The 23181-nt window shown below is 37.6% G+C and overlaps 1 protein-coding gene across 2 annotated transcripts in view; it reads right to left on the bottom strand.

The window, feature by feature from the left end:
- The window catches only part of ULK2 (unc-51 like autophagy activating kinase 2), a 40610-nt gene that overhangs the window by 12348 nt on the left and 5081 nt on the right, over positions 1 to 23181 (bottom strand). The window contains exons 4-17 of one of the 2 annotated variants that reach the window (XM_050908883.1): positions 15897 to 15929; positions 15486 to 15522; positions 13788 to 13961; positions 12625 to 12698; positions 11519 to 11620; positions 11108 to 11166; positions 10709 to 10791; positions 7187 to 7237; positions 6731 to 6819; positions 5854 to 6025; positions 4848 to 4908; positions 4506 to 4598; positions 1215 to 1352; positions 21 to 166 (exon numbers count right to left, since the gene is read on the bottom strand). In XM_050908883.1, the coding sequence (XP_050764840.1) occupies positions 21 to 166; positions 1215 to 1352; positions 4506 to 4598; positions 4848 to 4908; positions 5854 to 6025; positions 6731 to 6819; positions 7187 to 7237; positions 10709 to 10791; positions 11108 to 11166; positions 11519 to 11620; positions 12625 to 12698; positions 13788 to 13961; positions 15486 to 15522; positions 15897 to 15929 (1312 nt within the window). The remainder of the gene's footprint in view (positions 1 to 20; positions 167 to 1214; positions 1353 to 4505; positions 4599 to 4847; positions 4909 to 5853; positions 6026 to 6730; positions 6820 to 7186; positions 7238 to 10708; positions 10792 to 11107; positions 11167 to 11518; positions 11621 to 12624; positions 12699 to 13787; positions 13962 to 15485; positions 15523 to 15896; positions 15930 to 23181) is intronic. The other variant, XM_050908884.1, reaches the window with a different exon arrangement.

The raw sequence follows: 23181 nt of genomic DNA, 5'->3' as shown, positions 1-23181 counted from the left end.
CTAAGAATTTATGGGCTTACCTAGTGGTGAAGGAGAATATGGTCTAGAAGATCCTGTAGATAACCTGCGCCCAACACCCTGTGCAGTGTCAGCTGGTACTGGAGAACAGGAGCCCATCTTCATGAAGCCCATTGGGCTAGTATTTGAGCGTCTCACAACTCCAGCTCTAACAAGGTGAAAAGAATGGTTACACACACTGTAGTAACTGTGGTTCCTTGAGATAAGCTTCAGAATCCCCTAAGGAGTATAATGATCAGTTAAAGAAAATACTGATATTTAAAGAGAAAGCTACGACATTGAAGCTTATTAAGCTAACAACTTCAGCTAAGCTTCCCATACTGAAAACAAGCAAGATTTAATTCACTTTGTTCACATCGACTTTTTAACTTTCAATGCCATAATAGTCTCTTAACTGGAGAAAACTAAAACAGATATCCCTTAGTACATGGATTCCTAATCTTCAAACAACTTGATCATCAAATTTTGAATTTGACAATCAGGTGAAATGTATTGCTGCAAATGCCCATTTTTATGTCAAAGATTATGACAAAGTTTCCATATTGGGTCTGGTATACAGGTCAGATAACTGAAAATAGATTAAGGGAAAGGCACTTCCCCAAGTGTAGCAACTATTATAAAATCAGAGATACTGAAAACAATGCAAGGAACTATGGGTTTTGTTTTTGTACAGATCTCCAGAGTTCCGAGTAGTCTGTTTCTGAGTCTTTGACCTTCACCATCCTGATCCTGTGGACCACAAGGCAGAGAATGTCTGGCACACTAGAGCTTTGTAATAAGACAAGCTGGTTAACGAGCATGCCAAAAATTGTTTCCTTGATATTCTACAGAACAATGCATTCATCTCATCACTACATGTGTGAAAACAAAACATAACTTATTACTGACTTTCTAGTTTATGATGTAATGCTGTATAAACACAAAGAGGAATAAAAAAGCAAGACTTCATCTTTTTACCTTCTTGGGTTGCATTTGAGTGAAAGAACAAGCTCATTTTGTTTTCGTGAAAAATTTCAAGTACCCATCCAACAATCCTGAGATTGTGAAGAACTATTACTTGTTATCAATAAAATGTCTCTTTAGTACATTTTTGTGCAGAAGAAAAATGACATCAGCAAGAAAGCACGGACATCTGTCAGGATACAAACACAAACTAGAACCAAGAAAAAGGAGTTTTAAAAAAAAAAAAATCTCACCTTGGTGATCCGTGGGGGTTTGACACGGGGCTGGCAGTAGAGGAGAGGTTCTGTTCTATGCGCTGGTAATTCCGTAGCTGAGTGGGAACTGGGATAGGTGCCGTTTCGCTGCGGGGGGATACCGAAGGCTGACAATGCCTGAAGTAGGAAGGTATGGTGACAGGAGATGAATATAGGTAGACAGGTCTCTCTCAGAATTGTACCATTGTTGAAATTTCAAGAAAATCTAGAAAACAGGCAAATAAGCTGCTTCTGCACTCCCTGCATGCAACACAATCTTAGCTTGTCCTAGTCTAGCTGTAACACTTCACAGAGGAAAATCAGGAACTGTTCGTTCCTAACTACCTTTGTTATACTGGCTAGTATCAGATCAAGCTGAGAGTGCAGTACTAGCTGAAGCCCTTCGTCACGCATCACAGCGATCTACAGATCCCTCCGACTTCCTGCCAATCAGCCCGCTCTGTTTACCACGCTTCAAAATAGCGTTCTAGGAAAACCCGCTGCGCTAAGAACAGGAAGTTCAGCAGCAGGGCTGGAATGTGTACAAAAGCCATTAAATCACAGAGATATCCCAAGAGACACTGTGAACTTGCAAAAGGAAAACATGTTATGTAATCAACCCCTGACAAAATGACCAAAACCACACACCTGAACATTAATCCACAGACTCAAACTGCAGATTAGCATTACCCAAATTCAACTGAAGAGTCAGTGACCTGGCTTACCTCGGTGTACTATCTGATAAGGGAATCAAACCACTGCAACGTAATCAGTTACCAACACTTTTAAAGGAAGACAGAATTCAATGGAAAGAATTTCAAACGAATGGGCTTTTTGGAAGATAATCAGTTTAGTATCTGGTCCTTTATTGACCACCTCTTCAGAGAAAGATTAGAAATTCTTAGAGGAAATGTGAAAAAAGTTCTACCACGAGCTCTAGAAAACAAGCAGTTACAGCACTCACTGCACGGCTACAGCTGAACAGAAATCTGGGTTTCTGATTGTATTTGTCCTATTCTCTTTGCTACCTCTGAGAATTAAATACTACTTCCTATTATGCATAGGACTTCCTTAGCAAAAGAAGTTTGTCCTTTTATTGCCACCCAGTTTCTAGATACTACAGAGTACTTTGGAAGTCAGCTGTGAGCACACAGTCGGCAGAAGGCCGGAAAGCTTCCACGCAAGGAGAAGGTCTCACAAGTGGAAACCACACAAAGGCAGCAGGCAGCCTGCTACGACTAACACAACATGCTGAGGTAGCACAGGGAGGCTCCCTAGGCCCAACCTCCAGGAGAGGGGAAGCAGATGTTACTTAAACTGTGGCAGTGACACTGAGGAGTCCGTGAAGGCACTTCAACTTTTAAAGTACTCGGCATGGAAAATGCCTTCCCCTGCTCTCACACAGCCTTTCACGTATATCCAAGTGAGTTCTGTGAGCCGTGAGCTAACTGGAGGCAGCAATGCTGTGGTGGTGTGGTGGAGAGGCATGGTACAAGTACTTGGCCTTCCATCAGGGCTCCCCAGCTCAGGCCCAAAGCTAAGCTCTGGTTAGGCATCCTTGAGTCTGATGTGGTTTGTTACTGGTTAGAGAAGATGCAATACAGATGTGTGCAGAGTTGCATGCAAATCTTGTTTCTCTGAGATCTAGAGAATAAAATTAGCAATTAACCACAGGAGAATGAACCGCCTCTACCTATTCTGCCCATTCTGGCTGGAGCCTGAGAAGCGTTACAGCTGCTTCTACTGGACATAAAGCAGCATAACTATGGGTACGATTCATTCAGTTTGATCAGCTAATCAGAAAAATTCACTGTTTCATAGGGCATAACCTTTTGTTAAAAAAAAAAAAAAATCACACACTATGAAAGAACATTTCTCAGGAAATAGAAAAACAAAACCAAAAACCAAAAGCAGCATCTTGTAGAACATCAGACACACACTCTGCTTCCTTCAGACCGTGCCCCAAGCAGCCAGTTAGTTACCAAATTTACTCAACCTATAATTAAATCAAACTATTATAGTACAAACACTGAAAGTGTGAACAGTAGGCACCTGTTTCTAATCACACGACCGTTTAGCTCTTAACTTAGTAATGTACAGATAACATAAGTGGCATATTTTCAGATAACATAATGGCATATTTTCATAAAATCTGTAACGCTAAAAACCGTGATGCCTGACACAATTTAAAATAGGAAATTCCAAGGTATTTATAATACGCTGTACATGGCCAATCCAGAGCAAATGGATCTTTACAGGCAAGCCATCCCCATTATCTGCCCTTAAACATAAAAGGTAAGACTAAAGCTGTATGGATAGCCCATGTCAGCAGATTTCACAAACTGCAGAAAGATCAGCACAAAGTAGCAAACTTTTCTTGTGACAAGCATTTCTAAACAAATAATGCTGACTTGCAGCCCTGTAGTATTAGCATAAGCCAAAAATACACCTAACATAACAGCTTTATTCCCCGTTTAGCCACTCATCCTCTTTGTTTGTACTGAAAACATTATGAAATTCATTACTTGGTCAAATGACAAATCTAATCCTTCTGTTCAGATACTACATGAGTAGATAAACAGCATGATTAAGCTTTACATTTTCCAATATAATACAGGAAAGATTTCAGGCACCACTGATGAATATCAGTTCTATTTCAAACTAGCAGAAACCTAGTCTACAACCACGTGGAAGAAAGAGGACTTATAAACAGTCCTGCTGATGGAAAAGCTGCAATACATGTTTAAAACTTTCATGTGGCTTCTTTGGTATCTTGTGAGACACAAACACAAAATTCACAGTAATCGCTTGCACAGAAGCCACACCCAGTTACCAGACACGAGACAATCCAGCCATGAGAGACACAGCCATAGCAATCTGGGCTTTCTAAGTTCCTCTTCTCTCACAGCTACTTCTTAAAATGTATACGGCGTTCAACATCTTGACTCACTAAATGAAGACTGTGCTGTGCTTCATAACACCAAAAAGGACAAGTCAGTTATGTCTCTGAAGTTTCTGCTTTCAACCAGTTCAAAATTTAAGCAGACAAAAGAATGCTATCTTTGCTCAAGGAAATCTTTTGAGGACGCATCAGAGCCAGAAATTAGCTACACAACCATCAGCCATTAGAATGCATTAAGTGTAGAGAGCCTGGAAAAAACAGGTCTAGCTTCTATTTCAGTTCAGTTTCCAGTAGCCATACACAATTAAAACAAAACAAAACAAAACCAAACCAGATAGCAGCAGAGAACCTTTTTAAAAGAGAGGAAATACTAAGCCTACATCACGCACTTGTTAGCTGTACCAGAAGCAGTACTTCGAGAAGAGGCTGAGGATGGTTTCTGTATAGTTCCTGAGCTTCCAGAAATAGTTAATGGTGACTGCCTGTGAAAACAAAAACCACTGTCAAAAGACAGTTCTTCACATCAGAGAAACTATCTACTTTGCAGCAAAACTTTCTGAATTCAAGCTGTTGACATATTCATATTAAATTCAACTTGGCATATTAATCTTTAAGAAAGTCCACACAGCTATGTAAACCCATCACTGCCAAAAACCCAGCAACCCCTTCTACAGCTGCAAGATCAATTTTAGAACATGATACTTCTTTTGGATAAAGCTCAGCACACCTACCCTCCACACATCAAGAACTCGCTTGAAGCCCGCCTGCCAGCTGCTCCCAATGGCATATCATCTACAGTAAGCAGAAGAACACATTGAAAACCCACATCATGAAGCAGAATCTTAAAAAAACATCTCCAATATTACTGTTGTAGAAATAACCGCTTCTGACAAACTTCTGTGAACATACAAAAGTTTTCCATAAACTGTTTCTTGTATGAAAACACCTCAAATGTGACCACCAACAAAAATGTAACTGGGGAAGGCAGTTCTTTAACAAGTTTTTTTGTTGTTTGTTTTTGTTGAGGTTTTTTTTTTTTGCTATACTAATTATAATAATTTTGAAATAAAATCCACTGTTTAAGAATACAAGGTATCAGCATTGGGAAATTTATAATAACGAATGACAGAAACCCTTCAGAGATTAAGGCACTAATCTAGTCAAATATTTAACACAAGTTGGTGGCATTGTATAGAAATCAGCTCACTAGCTTCCTAGTGGCAATTCAGGTTTAGACAATGTCATAAAATGGCAACATGCTACATCCAAGTCTATTGTATAAGCCCACTCTGACGCCTTACCTTTCATGTTAAACATTTTTTATGTTTTTACCTGCACTTGTTTATTATCTAAAGCTCTACAGCACAGACTATAAATGTTCAGTTAGTCTGGAGGTAACAAAGTGCCTGCCTCCACTAAGAGAATCCTTGGGCTTCTTATCAGCAGTTGTTTACAACTGACTCTTTTCTTCTACTGCCAAACCCCAGTATCTTCCATGCCTTTAAATCACCCTGGTATCTTTGGCATATCTGGCTACTCAATTGAAAGTGAAAAAGTCCCAGATGGACATGCAGGTGTACCAAACAGTCTCCCTTCAAAGAGTAATCAAACTAAAGAAATAAGTTCCAATGTGAATTGAGACACATTTAGAGAAAAGAGCGCCAAAGACTAACAGGACATAAAGGTATGTTACGAGTGGAAATTGTTTTAAAATGTAAAAATAAGGAAGGTTCTTACATGAGTGGTCTGAAGAGATATTGTGTGGGACAAGAACAAAGTCATCTGTGTCACAAGAGGAGTTCTTGCTGCTGGTACTGGCAGAGTCTTTAGAGACTTGAAGATAGTTAGGAGGACCCAATGGAGGGGAAGACAAATTTTCTTCTTGAATATGCTGCATGTCTGGCAGAGACTGGAGGGGGGGAGTGGAAAAAAGAAAGTTAAAAAACCCCTGTAAATCCAGTGATTCAGAACGTAGAATTGGTCTTTTAACTATGAAGCTTCTAAAGTAAGAATCATCACTAGTTTTGACAAAAAAACAAAAAAACCCAAAAAACAGCCCAAGATTTAAGTATTTAGAAATATGAAATGTATTTGAATTTGGAAATTTCAAATACTGGATAACCCTGTAGGGTCAATTTAGACAGTTCTATATTAAATAGGCTGTGATTTAAACAACTGCAATTTATTCAGTCATTCCTGATACAGTTGCACCTCTTCCAAATACCATGTAAAACTGAAGTCACCAGTTCATATCAGTATAAGGGGCCTTAGCCAAAAAGGCCAATTAAAAAATTATCTGTAACATTCATTACGTTGCAAACCGTATTAGCATATCTAAAGATTTGCTACTGTAGCATTTGATATGTATATGTATTTTTTCTTTAACAAAAAAGAACAACAACAAAAAACCCACAAAGTACAACACAAGCAGCAAGAGAGAACCAAAATGTTAATGGCATTCTTCTAGCAAAAGACAGGAGTATTGCTTGCTCTGTGCTCTTAAACATGACCGTTTACACTGTTAAAGAATTGAAAGATCTAAAATTCAGTAATTCTCGGCTAAACATTACAGAAAATATTTTCTAGAGATTGTTCTGTAAAACAGAGAACTTACTGGAGGAGAAGCAAAACGGCATGAAGGAGAGCTGCCACAGGAACTGCCAGAGACTGAGCCTGCATATGTGGGCACTGGTACAGGACAAGCTAGAAGAGGAAAACCCAGGGGAACAAAAATGGGACTAAGATTTTGAAAGGCTGAATTTCAAACTCATCTCCTCACTGCTTTTCTTTCATAAACCCTTATACAACTTATAAGCACAGCACATCCTTAAACACACAAGGGTATTTAAGTTCAGTTGAAATGTCAAAGGAACTAGTAAGTAAGTATCACATTTCAGTCTAGCATAATACAAAAAGGGATTCAACACTTAGCCTCACAATAGAGCACAACAAGGAGTCAGACTCATGAAAATCTCATAAACACTTAGTGTGATATTTGGCAGATCTTTCTCCCTTCCAGCCCGCAACATTCATCATTTACACAAATAAGTGGAAAAACAAAACTACTTACATTTTTTGACTGTTGAAATCTGATCCAGGAAAGGGTGGTTGAAAAATGCTTCTGTAGAAAAAGAAACAACAACCATTGTGAGTAAATGTACAAATGACATAGAATTTACAGACTATATTGCAGATGGTGATAAATGGTTGCCTTCCCAGAATCAGTTCAGAGCCAGAGGGTGAAGAGCTTATAAAAGATTAAAGCCTTCTATATTATATGTTGCTATAGTATTTGGAAAGGAAACAAAAATCAATTGAATAACTTCAAACAACAGCCAGCAAGGCAAATCAGACTGAATTACTGGAGGACATTTTATGACTGCACTTCAGGATCATGTACACAAGAAGCCTTCCTATACTCCTCATTAAATTATGTTCAATATGGTACTAATTCAGTTTTAATTTGCTCTTCAAAAATGATGAGCATCTCTCACATCAAACACTGAAAGTATTTTCACTTCGTCCTTTCCCAAGGACTGACGCTTATTTTTGAACGCATTAATGCTACTCCTTAGGTGGCCGAAAATCACAACGGAGCAGCAGCCATTCTCCTTCCCAGTTGCCAACAGCAGAACACCACCTGTGCAGCCGGTTCATAGCATAAAGCAGAATTAAACACAATTTCTTTAACAATTTCCTCAGTTAACTTGTTACCGTTACAACAGAAACATTTTGCTTTTGTTGTAAATGGATATGCTGAGATGCATTTAATTGACTTAGCATAACCAGTTGTCTAGCAGTTTACACGGGAAGTTTTATTCTACAAGAAGCAACGTTCAGCTAGTTAGGGAAAACTGAGCGTTCGTGGAAGCGAGCTGCTGAGCTTTGTGAACTTTAATGTTCTAACAGTTGATGAAAAACAATGCTGTTCATCAGACCTAAGCAAATAACAGGGAACAAAAAAATAAAAGAAAGAATCTGAGGCCTGTAGTTTCTCCTCTTCCTTCAACAACACTTTCTTCCATGACCCGATAAGGAAGGGAGGCTAGCTGTAACGCAAGAACAATGTAATAATTAACTTCAACACGAGGATCAGGTGTTCTTGAGCTTTTGTACAACACCTGCTGTTCTACTTTATATTGCTGGAAGATCTACAAGATTTCCATTGCTATTTTTACTTTAACAACAGGCAACTGGGCTCAGTTATACACTCTCCCTTTCACTCCCTTTGCTAAACACATTCCAGAGCAGCCCCTTTGAGGCCCTTTAAGTGGCTCAGCCAAGGAAAACATGACTTTCATCACTACCATTCTGCTTTCTATTTTTCTTTCTAAGCACAAATGCATTCTCCCACTACCACAAACGGTACAGTGAATTTCCCATGTTTGAAGACACTGTAGGGATCAGCACACCCAGAGTGCATAGTGGAATCAATTACTCAAAGTACGTGTTTGTGATGTATTAATTCTTCCACATATACAGATTTATATATCAATCTCTGAATACTATCACTATCATTTGGGACATTTTACCCAATTATCATGAGTTTTTTCTGGATCTGACTTCTACTTAAGTTTTTACGTACAGCAGTTAAATCAAGTTATGTCAGTCACATCTACACACAAAATCCATGCCTGGTTCTCAGAAGAGCAACACCTTAATTATGCTAGTATTGATGTTTTAAATTCCAAATTACTAAAAAAAGTTTGATATTTCTTGGAGCAAAACACAGCAGGAACTGAAAAGGGGAAAAAAAAATGTAGGTAGGAGAGTCTTGAGCTTCAAGTAAAGAACTAAAATGCCTTTTGAATCCTCCTCTCTCCACAGCCTAACAAATGTAGTCGTCTTATCACAAATACACAAGGACCACATGTGATGAATGAGTCAATTTGTGTATTTCAGTACTGCATCAAAACCAAGCTTGTACGCATAACTAAAGAGCAACGGTGAAGTTTCATAAGCAGAAACAAAAACTGAGCATGTCTTACTTTGGGTTGCAACTCACCCTAGGATCTCAGCATCACAAGAGCCAATAGCTTATAGTGCGGAAAGAACTAGGTCTTATCTACAAAGAGCATGAAGAGACTTTAAGGTTTAGGCTCTTTCTTGCCATTCCATAGATTAAACTTGATGGGTCACCTATTTTGTTGCTAAAACAAATCTCAGTAATAAAGCACATAGCTATTGATATAAAATAATAATAGTGGAAAAGATAACTGTATTTAGCTAAGTTAGCTTTAATTAACTAAAAGTTTAAGATTAACATTTCCTGGCAGCTATGATAAAACTGCAATAATAAATAGTGCTATAAAATTTAAACAACCAGCATGAATAACATGACATACAAGATGCAGCTAAGAAGAACTAATCAAGATTTAACTTTTCAGTGATCTTCCTTTGAAAATGCTGCCTGAGTTTGCATTAAAAAAAGAAGGAAAAAAGCATTACTACTATTTGCAGTAATAGGAAACCAAAAACCTAGCAATAAAAAGGCTTTTTGAGACTGAAGTGAGTAACAGACAATCCAGCCAGTACAAAGCACACACAAATCTAAACTCTACTCCTGACTAATTTTGAAGAGGCAACAGTTGTAGCCAGTTTGAATAATTCAATAGTACCGATTTGAGGCCTTGAAATCTTAAGAACAATGTTCTGCAACCAAAGATGTCCAGCTAAAAAGCCAAACACAGCAGTAAACTGGAGGCAAACAAGTTCACTTTTGTTAAGAGGGTATCCATCTAGTTTGTACTAGGTTTAAGTTCCCAACTAATGCAAAATGCAGTCCTAAACAGACATTGCAGTAATGTCTAACAGTATGCAAACTTCAGTCACCGCACAGTTTAAAAATTTGAGGACTAACGAAATACAAAGATACAACTGTTGTTTCTACTAATTCTGGGCTTTAAAAAAACCCAGTGAAAATATTTCACTAAAATAAAGAATTCTCTACAGCTAGCAATACCTAAGCGCAATACTAGGAACTCATCTTTGCAAATATAAACAATTTTGATGTAACATCACATCTCTCATTGCCCTCAGATATACATATACACAGCTTTCAAGGCCAAATCAAACGTACACAGTTTGTACCCCCATTAATACTGTTATGACATTTGCAGTCTACAAGAGAAAAGAACAGGGAGGAAACCATTTAAACCAACTTTCCTTCCAAAGTGGGTTCTTCCAGTACTTTTGTTACACTTCTGCAACCAACACCGCATGGAGATCAGAGATGTCTGCTCCCAGTTTGAAGCCAAAACACCAGTTAAAGTAACAGAAATAAGATGGTGACATGAAATTTAAGGTATATCACTTAACACTGGCGGGGGGAAAGGCCATAATTGAAAGAATTAAACTGATTTATATTTCACTACTCAACAACAAAGTCATAATTTATCTGCATCACTTAATACTGACAGTAGTTACCTAATGATTTATTTTGGCTACTCTGCCTTCTTTACGATAACCGAGAAGAAAAAAATACTTCACTTTTCATGTAATTGGCTGCAGACAAAAGGTCAAGACAGTTATTCTGGTCACATGAATACAACTAACAAGGAAAGTCAAGAGAGCGAAAGGAAAAGTTACATACCAAAGTCCATTCGGTCTTTTTGGTTTCTCTGAAGCAAACCCAACAGCAGGTCAGCCAGATAAGCTGATGTTTCCCTAGGAATACTGCACACAAGAGGAAGTAAAACATGCATTAAATTTAATGCATGCATTAAATAATGCATAGCACATTAAATTTCAGGAAGTCAGCATTCTGCCATGTCCCTAAGTCATCACTATACATGCCCTATAGCCTTAGTACAGGACCCTTTCAACTCAGCAACATACAATGAAGGCAAGATGCAACATGAGTCACTGGTATCGTAACACATCCTTGTAAAGACAGCAACATCAAATATTTTTATGAATCCCAGGCATTCCCAAAGACAAATAAGTGTTCAGTCAACAAATGTAAGTGACAGGAAAGGCCATGGTGACATACCTAGGAATCAAATTCCTGTTCTTTTCATAAAACATTCTCAAATCTTGAGGACTATTGGCCTGTCAAATAAAAATATACATTAATTAAAGCTCAGTTTCATGGAGAAAATAGCTTTCGTACCCATGCACACATACACAAAAAGGAGGCTTTTGCATATGGGCATTAAAGGAGAAAACCCCAAGCACAGCAGTGACTTCAGTACTGAGTATCCTTATATATCTCCTCTAGATTGAACACACTGATCTCATAGACTAAGTATGAGCAACTTCTCCCTTGGTATCCTCAAGCTATCTGGCCTTTGAAGCATCAACACTACACTCAGACATCGCTACTTCTGTTTTCATGACTGGATGAAAAAGCCCTAGGAATTTCCACGAGACTAAAAAGAGGGAAAAGAAAATAAAGTGTTACCTGAAAAGGTGGTTTTCCAACAAGACACTGATAAATCACAGTTCCTATGCTCCACAGGTCTGCTTTAGCATCATAGTGTTGAGACATAATCACTTCAGGGGCCTGGAAAGAACAGCAAACTCTCAGAAGGGAAAACAAAAAAGCAAAGCCACAGCAATACGAATTCTACAGTTCTTCTGTCAGAGCAGTATTAACAGAGACCACTTTATTGTAAGAGAAAATTAACATTTTAATCTGCATCACATGACTTGAAAGGTAACAGACCTATCTAAAATGAAAGCTATGTTTCAAAACCACAGAAAACTAGAAACGTTGAAGTTCTAAAGAAAGCATCTAGCAATCGGCATGTATGGGAATAAGAGGTAAACATTATTTACTTGGTTTGTGCAGTCTTCTTTGTGAATAAATAACCAAGCATTTCATAAGGAATATCATTATCACCATTTTACATATACAAAAACAAGAAAAGTGAAAGCAAAACTATCTTCCCATGACCATACGGTACAGTAGTGGTAGTGCCAAAGTCACAGTTCAGTGCTCAATTGACTACCACACTATTTAGTGAAAATTCATGGCAATTAACTCCAAATTGTTTTTTAAAAAAACCAAACAAAACGAACCCCACATGTGAGAGAATACATTAAATAACTAGAATGAAAACATCAAGTAGGTTTTTTAACTACTACTGTAAAGCTCTCCTAGTCTGTATTTGATCACTTTTTATTTTCTTAGAAACTGGAAGGAGATAATGCCCTATTTCGGGGGGGGGGGGGGGGGGGGGGGGGGGGGGGGGGAAGTAAGTGGGAATGAAACTACTTTGCCAAAAAATTAATGCTAAGATGTATTGTCTTTTATTTCTTTTAATTCTCTAAGATTTTTCCTCCTGGCAGTGCTAAGAAATGTTCAATGTCTCTCTGATTTTAACAATCATGATCTCCACAAGAAAAAAAGGAGCTAGTAAAACTATGGAAAGGTGCACTGCATGCTGCTTCTAATACTTCTGAAGCAATATTAGGCATTTGCCAATCTGCAAGCAGTAAATCATTTTGTTCTGGTAGCAGAATGTTTGAGATAAGCAACATAATCTGAAATATACTGTCACTTACCATATACATAGGGGAACCACACAGAGTTGCAGCCATCATGTTGCTATGCAGATAACGAGCAAAACCAAAGTCAGCTATGTAAAGAAAAACATTTGTCAATGAAAAGAAAGACAATTTTCTAATTTTTAAAGTCTAAAAATGATCTGTCTCTTATTGAAATCTGCTACAATTACTAGTTAGAGAGAAAAAGACAGGCATAATTTATAGCCAACTACATGGAATAGTGAAATCTATGTTACACTGAAAGAATAATGCATTATCTTCCAAATAGCAAGCCAAGAAACAGCAGTAGCATCATTTGCACAAACTGCTGTTCAGCCATCTCCCCAGCTGCAGAGCATGCTGTCTGGCGTCAGCAGGAAAGGATTAAAGTCAGTGGCTAAATATAAATGGTTCATTAAGAGTGATGAATATACAATCTGCTTCAGTGAAATCACATCAGGCAGAAGTTTAAGAAGTCAAGCTTCAGATGTCTGAATTTTCCACGTAGGCAAAAGCATCTGAAACTATCAAGGAAGGACAGCAAGAGAAGAAGTTTTGTCTCCTCTGTGCTGTTTAGAAGATGGAGTGAGTTGGAACAGATCTCAGATTTTGGTTGAGCAAAAGCATAGAAAAGAAACTTGAGATTAAAACTCCTGAAGTGTTCTCTGAAGAGGAGTTTGGTAGTATCCTGAACACTTGACATCTCTCCCCAGGTACAATGCCAAACCTCCTTCTGCCAAAAACAGGTCATAACCTACATTTCTAAACTTCTCAAATAACCCTTAGGAGGGTCTACCACAAAAAAAAAAACCACAACAGCTGAAACTGCGACTGGAGTCTCACATGCACACAGTTTTGAAATGGGCTAAAGGCTACTCGAAGTTTCAAAGGTTACAGATTTATGTCTAATTAAAATAGTTTAATACTAGAAACGTCAGCTAAATAGGTTTCTTTTTCCTGCAGATTTAATCAAAAAGGTCTTTATGACTCAATCTTTTTTATACTGAGAATCTGCATTACAGCATAAAGCTCATCGTTCTAGACTTACTGTCTGATTTGCATCAATTTAATACACTCCATATCCAGTACACCCTCTGCGCTTTAACTACAAAGGCCCTTCTGAGTAGGGAAACAATCCAACAGTGATGATTTACCTTTAGATCAGAGAAAAGCATATTTACCTATTTTGATGCGTATGCCACTGACACTTGACTTCCTACGACTGGCATAAGACAACAAAATATTCTGTGGTTTAAGATCCCTGTGAATGATTCCTTTACTGTGCAGAATACGCATAGCTGCTGCAATCTGCTGGAGGAACACTCGGATGGTATCTTCGCTAAGAGTTCCTTTAGCTGGAAATAACATACACATTAGCAAATGAGAAAATAAATACCATTATCTTTGGGCAAAAAGCAATAAACTTCACAGTGATCAACTGTGAAAACAATGAAGACAATCAAATCATAGTGAATTACATTCAGAACAATCCAATCTCCAGTATTTTTCTACAAATGTATATACTCTCAACAACATATACATCTCCATAGTTTTACACTAGCTACAGTACTCTGAATTAGCTGTTTTCACAGTAGTTTATTCAACTTGTTAGCATAATAATCATAAAACTTCTCAATCACCATTAAATCCTAAACTCATTAAAAAGACAAGAGAGCCAAGAAAATAAAAGAACTTCACAGTTTAGAACATTAAATGTATCTACAATCACGTTACAACCTGAAGCTGTAAAACCTGTTCTTTAAACAAATTATCATGAGGATGCAGATAACCCCCCTGCTCAAAAATTTCATCCATGATAGAATTTATTTTGAAGGGAAAAAATAAGATGTACTTTTCAAAGTCTCTTCAGAAGGTATTATCCCATTCTGCAGTCTGAAAAAGTACCGAACGCAAGGAGCTGGATTATACTGTATGAGTCTTTCCAAGGATTTTAATGGGAAGTGAATTAGGCTTTTAATATACACAGTTACCATAACAATAGCTGTTCACAAAAAGATTCCTTCAACATACTGAGATACAAAGACAAGTAGAAGAATATTTTCATCAAGAAAAATATGAAGATTAACATCTCTGCTCAAAATCTTGTTTGTAATAAGATTCCACTTGTCATGATTCTGTAACTTCTGTCTTCACTTCGGGCAGAGCCATGTTGAAAGGTAAAATCTCTCCTAAGTCAGAACTGCCTCTTTGTAGAATGCATTATTATATAAGTAATTCAGTATTTTTAAGTTCACATCTTGGAAAAGAAAGCAAGTGGAATCAAAACACTGGGAGCAGCCCCCAAAATATGACTTTGCAAATAGAAAACCACACATCTTTCAGCATGCTACTTACGGTTAGCTACATCTTCTCCCTCATTTACAAATAAGAGAATGTTACATTCAATGGTTTTGAAAGCAGTGGCAAAAAGCATTTTCTGTCTGTGCATTATTTTATTCAGCTTCATTGCTACTTTGTGGGTTTTATTTTCAATTATGAGTGGCATTTAAAAACACTGGGAAATATTTTTAAACAAATGCAAAACCTTATGTCTTCCTGCAGCTTCAAAATTTAGTTTTCAAGTTCCCAGGGTGGCATACAAACAGGCAACGAACAGCACTCTGCTGCTACCTTGGCTGGAGACAGAACACAACACTAAACGCATTCTTGGTGAATTCAATTACTCTTATAAAGAGGGTACTCTAAAATCACACCAGGTTGAACATGCATTGTGGAACTACAGACATTCCATGAACAGAAAAATATTTAAACCACAAGCAAAAAAAAAATCTCAGAGAAACACCAATGGATTACAGGAATACAGAATATAAACATGTAATGCAATAGCTTCTTAATAGGGAAATACAGTAATCAATTACCTTGTAAGTAATCTGCCAAATCCCCACCATTGCAGTACTGTTAAAAAGAAAGGTTTTTATTCAAAACACAAGCACTAAAATACTTGCTATATAATTTTCACGTTGTAATCTTTTCATGAAAATCAGAAGATCCTTTCCAGCTGCTTGCCTTAAAATTGTTTTGTCAATTATTTGTAATTAATAATTTGAGGTATAACACTTCATCAATACTTACAGTATCATAAAATGAAACTGAATAATTTATGGAACAAACACTGCTGATAAATTTAGTAGTGCCTAGGAAATTAATAATCTAGTTTTCAAAATTGCTTGCTTTAACAAGTCATGGTTATTTTGCAGCTGTTCAAAGAAGTTTTGTCTAAAAATTATATTTAAAATCAGCCAGAAAGAAACATATATGTTAACACATACCTCCATTACCAAAAAGACAGAATTGGGCATTTCCTAAAAGAGGAGGAGAACAAATCTCATTTAAGAATGTGACAAGACAAAGCTTTCAGTACCTGCATTAACCAAGTGTAACATGAGATTTTTTCAATCAACTGAGACACCTTATGTTAAAGTCACTGTTTTAGAGGGTAGCAAATACGTACATCCCCCACCATTAAATACTTCACATTTTCAAAAGCATTAGTATATGTAAAAAAAATAATCACCAGGCAATATCCTGAAGACTAAAGCTATCATTTGAAAGAGCATCATACAGTAAGTAACATCAGTTTCCACTGTATGTTGCTCCCTTAGTTTTCACCTGCCTTGGACTGCTCTATCAACACAACCTCTCTATTAAGAGCCCTTACAAATAACCAAACTTTCGCTATCAGACATCACTGAAATCAGACACTAACAGGACAATAATATTTAGTCACAAATATACTGGACAGAATTACCAACTGTAAGCGAGACGATTTGGCTATGACAACCAGTTTTCTAAGGAGGAATTCCAAAGTTATGTTCCCCACTTCTGGGTAAAACAAGCTTTGGTTCTGCCATCTGACAAGCCGAAGGTCAGTCAGAAATCACAGAGCAGTTAACTGTCTGGAATAAACTGATTCCCAAATGCTATTTTGTAGGATAATTAATTCAGGAATCATGCATACTTCTGTAAAGTATCTCCCTCAGCAAGTCACTGGCAGAAGCATGTCCCCACCATGGACCTAAATGCCTTATGGCAAAGGCATGATATGTTATGGCAGTCCTACTGAGATTTTCCAAAGCACTGACCTCCTTCGACCTATTTGCAACCTGAATTTCCTCTCTTGTAACTGGGTAAAAGTTACTGAAAGACAGATTAGCTAACTTCTACTGTAAATTATCTACACACTCCACAAAAATGCAGGAAAAATCTCTATGCTTAAACCCAACTGTAACAAGAACATTCACCTTTTTTACAAATATTTATTCTGTGTGAGGGAAGAAAGAGCCTACCTGTCTATGCCAATAATCAACATTGTTTTCCACAGTCTCCTGCATAAAATAGTTTTGTTGTGCCTACAAAGTTGAAGACACTCAGAGATCTTTTATAAAGTAAAAGCATTTTTTCCCTCTGAGCTGATCGAGTAAGACTGAAAGAACACAAGGAGAACTAGAAGGAAACATAAGGCAAGTATACAATAAACAGGATATGTTTTTAGTTACATAGTATGTTACCTCCCTTTCACTTTAAAAATAAACTTAAACAAAGGTTGACAGCTTGTGGGAAAAGATGTTTTTAAGACAGTTGAAGGAAAAGAGTGAGATGGCATACCAGACAAGGTCAGGCATATGCCCCAGTTGGAAGTGGAACGGTAGACAGTCTGACTGTATTCTGCTAACTAGTGTCAAAAAAAAGTCAAAAGGGACATCGCATGGCAAAGCAAAAGCTGTGAACTCAGCCACCTTTCTCAGCGCTTGTATTAAAATGTCAGCCCACGTTCAATTTGACCATACTGGCAAGAACTACGACAAGAGTGCCATTTTCAAGGGCTCACTAACAGGTCAGGCTAGGAAGCTTTAAAAAGAAAAATAAAGTAAAAATGGGCCCAGGCTAGGGAAACCAACTACCCTAATTATCACACACAGTGCAGAGCACATGGATGACACAACCCATTAAAATCGATTTCTACCAATCCATCACAGATACAGATATCCACTACAGATAACTGTAGTAAGTACAGTTCAAGATGAACCGGATGTTTTAAGGTTAATTCAAGACTGTATTAGGCTGCTTCACTTTCTGGAAGCATTTAGTTCAGCCACTCTCATCTGTGTTACAGAAATGCATTTGAGGTTCTTTCCAGCTCAGAACATCAAGCACATTACAGATTTGTTTACATTTGGAAATGAGCTTCAAAGAAAGCAAGTTTCTAGGAACATTAGTCAAATCTGTTGGGAAAGAAAGGCAAACTCCAACCAATATAGAATATTAAAGCAGCAGATCACATTTCAGGAAGCCCCAATTGTTCAATGTTTCTGTAACAGTTGTGGCTAACATGAACCATAATTTGCAATCCTATAAATGCCTCAAAACCTAAGTGCATACATTAAAGCAAAAAAAGATAAGTAATCACTTGCTCTGTAAATTACTGAAAATACACAATGATAAATGTTGTTTCTTTCTACATTGTTCCTTTGCAACATCTTCCCAGACAGAAGCTCACTTTCTTCCAGGAACCCCAAGGATGCCAAACAGCAACTCTGAGATCCCAATTTATCAAACTGAAAATTCTGCCAACTGAGGATCACTTCACTTAAAGGACGACTGTGATGTGTAAAATAACAATACAGCTAAGAAGCATGGAAACTGTCTGTTCTCCAGTGACGAGAAAGAAGCTCAGCTAGTGGATTTCCACCCGAACATAGCAATCCCATGAATCAGAAATAGATGTTCCACAGCGTCAGTGCCTCCGCTACACAACACACTCCGCACAAAAACAGCAGCTTATGGCAGTATGTAATGCTCAGCTCATGACAGACATTTATTCATCACAGAACTAAGAGCATGTGTTTTCTGGATTCCCTTGAAAACAAAGTCCTTTCAAATGAAACGGCTCTCTTCAGAAACACAGAGCTGATGATTTGTCCTGTTGTACCAGCCCTCACCTGTTTAAAGAAAGTCATTGCTACAGACTACACTAGATTTCCCTCAAATAGCATTACTCATCTTTTTTGACTGATATTCTTGATTGAAAATAATCAAGCAAGTCACTGGGTTAACGTCATAGTAAGAAGTAGAGTGTGTTTCCTTATTGTAGCTTGGATAATCCTTTTTTATTAAATCAGCAGAGCAGATTAGAGGTTTCACAAAGAGATTTTCCCAGACTGGTCAAAAGTCCTATCTGATTCGTATTGCAGAAGTAATATTTTGCACAGTACTGGTACCAAGCTCCCCAGCCGCATCTCATCCCAACTTTAACTCATAACCAAGCACTTTTCAATATCCCACCAATGCAAGGTTTAGTTCAAAACAGCTGAAGTTGTTCATCCCTTCACAGTTGCTCAAATTTTGCGTTACAGTTCTTGGCCAGCCTGACTGGGAATGTGATCTCCATTTTGGGAATACATTCAGAAAACACAAGTCAATTCTGTAGACACATTTTTCCCTTCTAAATTATTTTGCTGAAAAATAAAGCTATCCCCTATCATCATTCCCTAGACTTGTGATTTCTGTTGACTTGCTAAGCAAAGTGCTCAAAAATGAAAAGATTAGTAAACCAGCATGTTTCAGATCTAACATTCAGGAATAAAGCTGACCTAGCAAGCTATTTTAAACTGCTTCTTGAAATAGATAACAAAGCTTTCAAAAATTTTCATTGATATACAGATCATAAAATTACTGCAGCTGGTGTTGTTCTGGTCTACACTTCTACCTACAAAAATAATCAAGCAAAACAAATGTATGTTGTGTTGCAACAATTACGGAACAGTTTTGCCCAGCATGCCTTGCTTTGTTGCTTAAAGTTTTCTTGACAAAAACCTACTTTTGCTCCTTCTTACTCTGAATCTAGGTTTTACTTGCAAGTTGAAGTAAAAGATAACAAAGGTTAACAGGAAATCATTTTACAATTCTGAAAGCTAACAGATAAACCTAATAGAGAGAGATTAAGAGGCAACATATTTGCCAAAACTTGCTGTGTTTTAATCCCAGACTTCCAACAGTTGTCTCAGGGGATGTGAAGTTCCAATCCAAATCACAGGCTCAGTGCAGTAGTTCCATTTAAAAGACATTAATTGAAAAAGAAGTCAAAACATCCACGGTTACTTCTGACAGCTGTTGCTAGAACTCTAGCATATTGGCAGAAACATACCCTAGATTTCTTTTTGGTTAGGAAGTCCCCCTTTAGAACAAGTTGAAAGTCTGCAAGGAGCTCTTAGTGAGCTGCCAAAGCAGAAACTGTGGCAAATAAATAGTTACTATGTTTTTGCTCCAAGTCTGTAGATACTGTTAAGCTGCAGTTTATGATCGGAGTCCCAAGAGCACAAAAGTTAACCTGACAGCTTGTGCACTGCTATTATCTGATTAATTTTCTGATATGTTAATTTGTGCTATATTTGCTTTAATTTTTTTGGCCAGGAATACACTCTTCTTTTTTTTGGAGCATTAAATACATTTGGCAAAAGTTCTAATGATTTAGTGAAAAAGGACTAGTCCAGATCTTTTTAAGGCTGTTTCTCACTGTATTATAGATTCTCTTGTTTTGCTTTGCAAGTGCACCACTGTAGCAGCTTCTAACATGTTCAGCTCCTATCATCTAAAGGACTGAACATTTTGTTAGTTCCGACTAAATGTTAAGTCTCAGACTAAATGTCACTTGACATGTGCCTGTAGGACTCAAATAGCATGCATGCTGCCAATTATTCACATAAGAGCAAGCAGCCATGGAGAAATGTACCACAATAGCCATATCATTCATTTTCTGTTATGTGAAATGCTGTACTTTAATATATATGGGACGTAGTGAAAGAGACTGGCCTGCTGCACAACACAAAGGAAAGGCAAAACTGTTCACAGCACACCAAACATTTAACATGCTCATGTACTAGAAGATCTTCTGAAACAGTTTTGAAATACAAATTATAGCATCTAGGCACAGCAGGTGAGCTGAGCACCGTGTAGTAACCCCAACTCTTTGGTTCTGTGGGCCAAAACAAATTCTAACTGGTTGTCCCTAACCTTCAACGCCTACACTGGCGTCATTCCTTGCAGTCCAATATTGTTGTAACCAACCGTCCAGTTAGCATCAGCTGCCAGGTAGTATTTCAAAACCTTTACAATTTCTACAGGGCAGGATTTTTCTTTTTATCTGAAAACTTGTCTGAACAGCATGTTTTCATATGACTATTTCCACAGACAGTGAAGATGGATACTGACAAACACAAAGGCCTTAATCAAGGAGCTGAGGGAAAAAATAAAAGATATTGAGACATCCTCATTCAAAAGATGACAGTTCAGAAACAGCTATGATGAGAGTATGGAGGCAACGCTGTGAGACACCAAGATCAAGAACACGCACACCAGAATGCTTGAAGCAAATGCCTCAGGAAACATATGCAGTACTACCAGACCAACTGGAGTCCCTGGGTAAACCAAACAGCAATATTTAATTCCCACTGGTAAAACAACAGGTATAGATAAATATGGTTCCTTCCATAAGCATCCCTAGTAAGAACTCATGGGCACTTGTGCATAAGTAAAGGCTGAGGTGTAGGTACCAGAAGGACCACTGGCTTTGTTCCCACTAGCTTTCACTGCTTTCAAGGACAGCAGAAGCAGCTGCAGCTATTTTGTCTGCTATGTACCAACAAGCTAAGACATGAAACAGTTTCTGTTCAGATACTGTTTCTCCAATAACACACTAAAAATTAGTTCTCCCTAAACTACTGTTCCAATAGCAAACTTCAGACTCCGTACAGCGAAGACATTAATTCATTCTTCTAAAACGCTATCTCCAAGATACATTACAGGCTTTCATTCTGATGGCTGACATTCTAAAGAGGTTTTGAATTAAATTATTTGCTAAAACAGGCACTGTCTGGCACTGTGTAAGGGATTAGTTCTACTCAGCACACACTTGGGATCATGAACTGCATAAAACTGTAAATTCATGTCCTAAATATAGCACATTCCAAATAACTTACTGATACCTTCATACTTCAGTATAATACTTTATCCAGGGACCTCAGTGTACTTTAGGCTGGTGAGTTAGAGGTTACTTTAGACTCCTTTTGCTTTTGAGAAACAGTAGGCTCCCTTTCCCCAATTAACGGGATCCAAGATTGATCTTCTTTTGCAGGATGAATGACATCCCATAGCACCACCATGGGAAAAGAGCTGCATTCTTATACCATTTTAGAGGTTCAGGAGTTTTTTATTCTTGAATGAAAGACTACCAAACTCTTGCCCAAGAAGATAAGTAAAAAATGTCTCAACAGGTTACATCTTGCTACCCATCTATTACACTCTGGGTTTCTTTAAGCATTGCACTTCATGAAAAAATTAATTTCACATTTAGAGGTGAGCTGCATGTGTTTATTTTTCAGAGCCCTAGTACTGCAAAACATTTGCCTCTCACAGATGGAGAGTTCATATTTAAGTATCTCCACAAATGCCTTCAGTCTTAGAACCACTGGTCTCCACACCCTAGTGTGTGCAGATCCCTGGCCTTCTGAGATGGCATAAACAACAACAGTGTGCTCTGCTTACATAAAATGCTTAACTGCATATCAAACCTGCCAGTGTTGCATGTAACCACCTTACAGAAATCAAGGGCAATTATCGTGCCAGCACCAGAACAAAAGATTTTTACGCTGACCAATGCACGTAGAACATTAACGGCACACCAATTCATTCGGGTGTGTCTCCAGATGAATGGGCATTTCTAGTAATTTAACTCAGCACACCCTATACATACTAAGTAACACATCAAAATGGTGTTCATAGGAGCTGAAGCAACAGCAATGTAGAAGGTTTTAAAATGTTCATATACTATCAGCAGAATGGCTCGCAAGTTCTCCTTGGATCTAATTAAAACCTTAATGGTGTATGTATCTTTATTACACTGACTTGTGCGACTGGTGACAGATCATGCAACAGGAACACAACCATAAATGAACAGAGATGAAAGAAGGAATCTAACTACCTCCTGTGAAAACAATTCCAAATGAAGCCTTTTGCAATATGTAAAATAATAACTACCCTTTCATTCTCAAACTTCAAAGATATATTCCAAATTGCTATGCAGGGATACAGCTTTAATCATAAAGTACTGCCATTAAGTACAAATAATTTCATTTAATACTATGAGATGTAAAAATATGTATTCTTTATTGCAATTAATTTACACTTTTTTCACTTAGTTTTGCCACTTATATTGCACATCATCTTTTCTATCTGAAAACTCGGTACAACAATTAGTTCTTGGATTATTCAGCTAAACGGTCTGCCAAACAGTGCATCTGAAACATGAGCATTTTCTTATTTCAAACTGTCTAAGGTTAAGAAAAACTTCAGACCAACAGAACTATAAAAATAAAACAGACTCCCAGTCACACTGAGAACTTCCTACTGTGACACAGACTCCACTGGCTCCAGCACTGAGGAAAAAAAAATAGCTTCTGTAACTTAAAAATTGCTTGAAATCCTGAAGTCTTATCTGCTGTGCTATATCACTGTGTTCACAATACTATGGCAAACAAAAAGAGCAGTACATGCTAGAAC

The sequence above is a fragment of the Gymnogyps californianus genome, chromosome 20, assembly GCF_018139145.2.
Source record: "Gymnogyps californianus isolate 813 chromosome 20, ASM1813914v2, whole genome shotgun sequence".
Taxonomy (NCBI): domain Eukaryota; kingdom Metazoa; phylum Chordata; class Aves; order Accipitriformes; family Cathartidae; genus Gymnogyps; species Gymnogyps californianus.
This window is presented reverse-complemented; position numbering and strand designations above follow the sequence as displayed.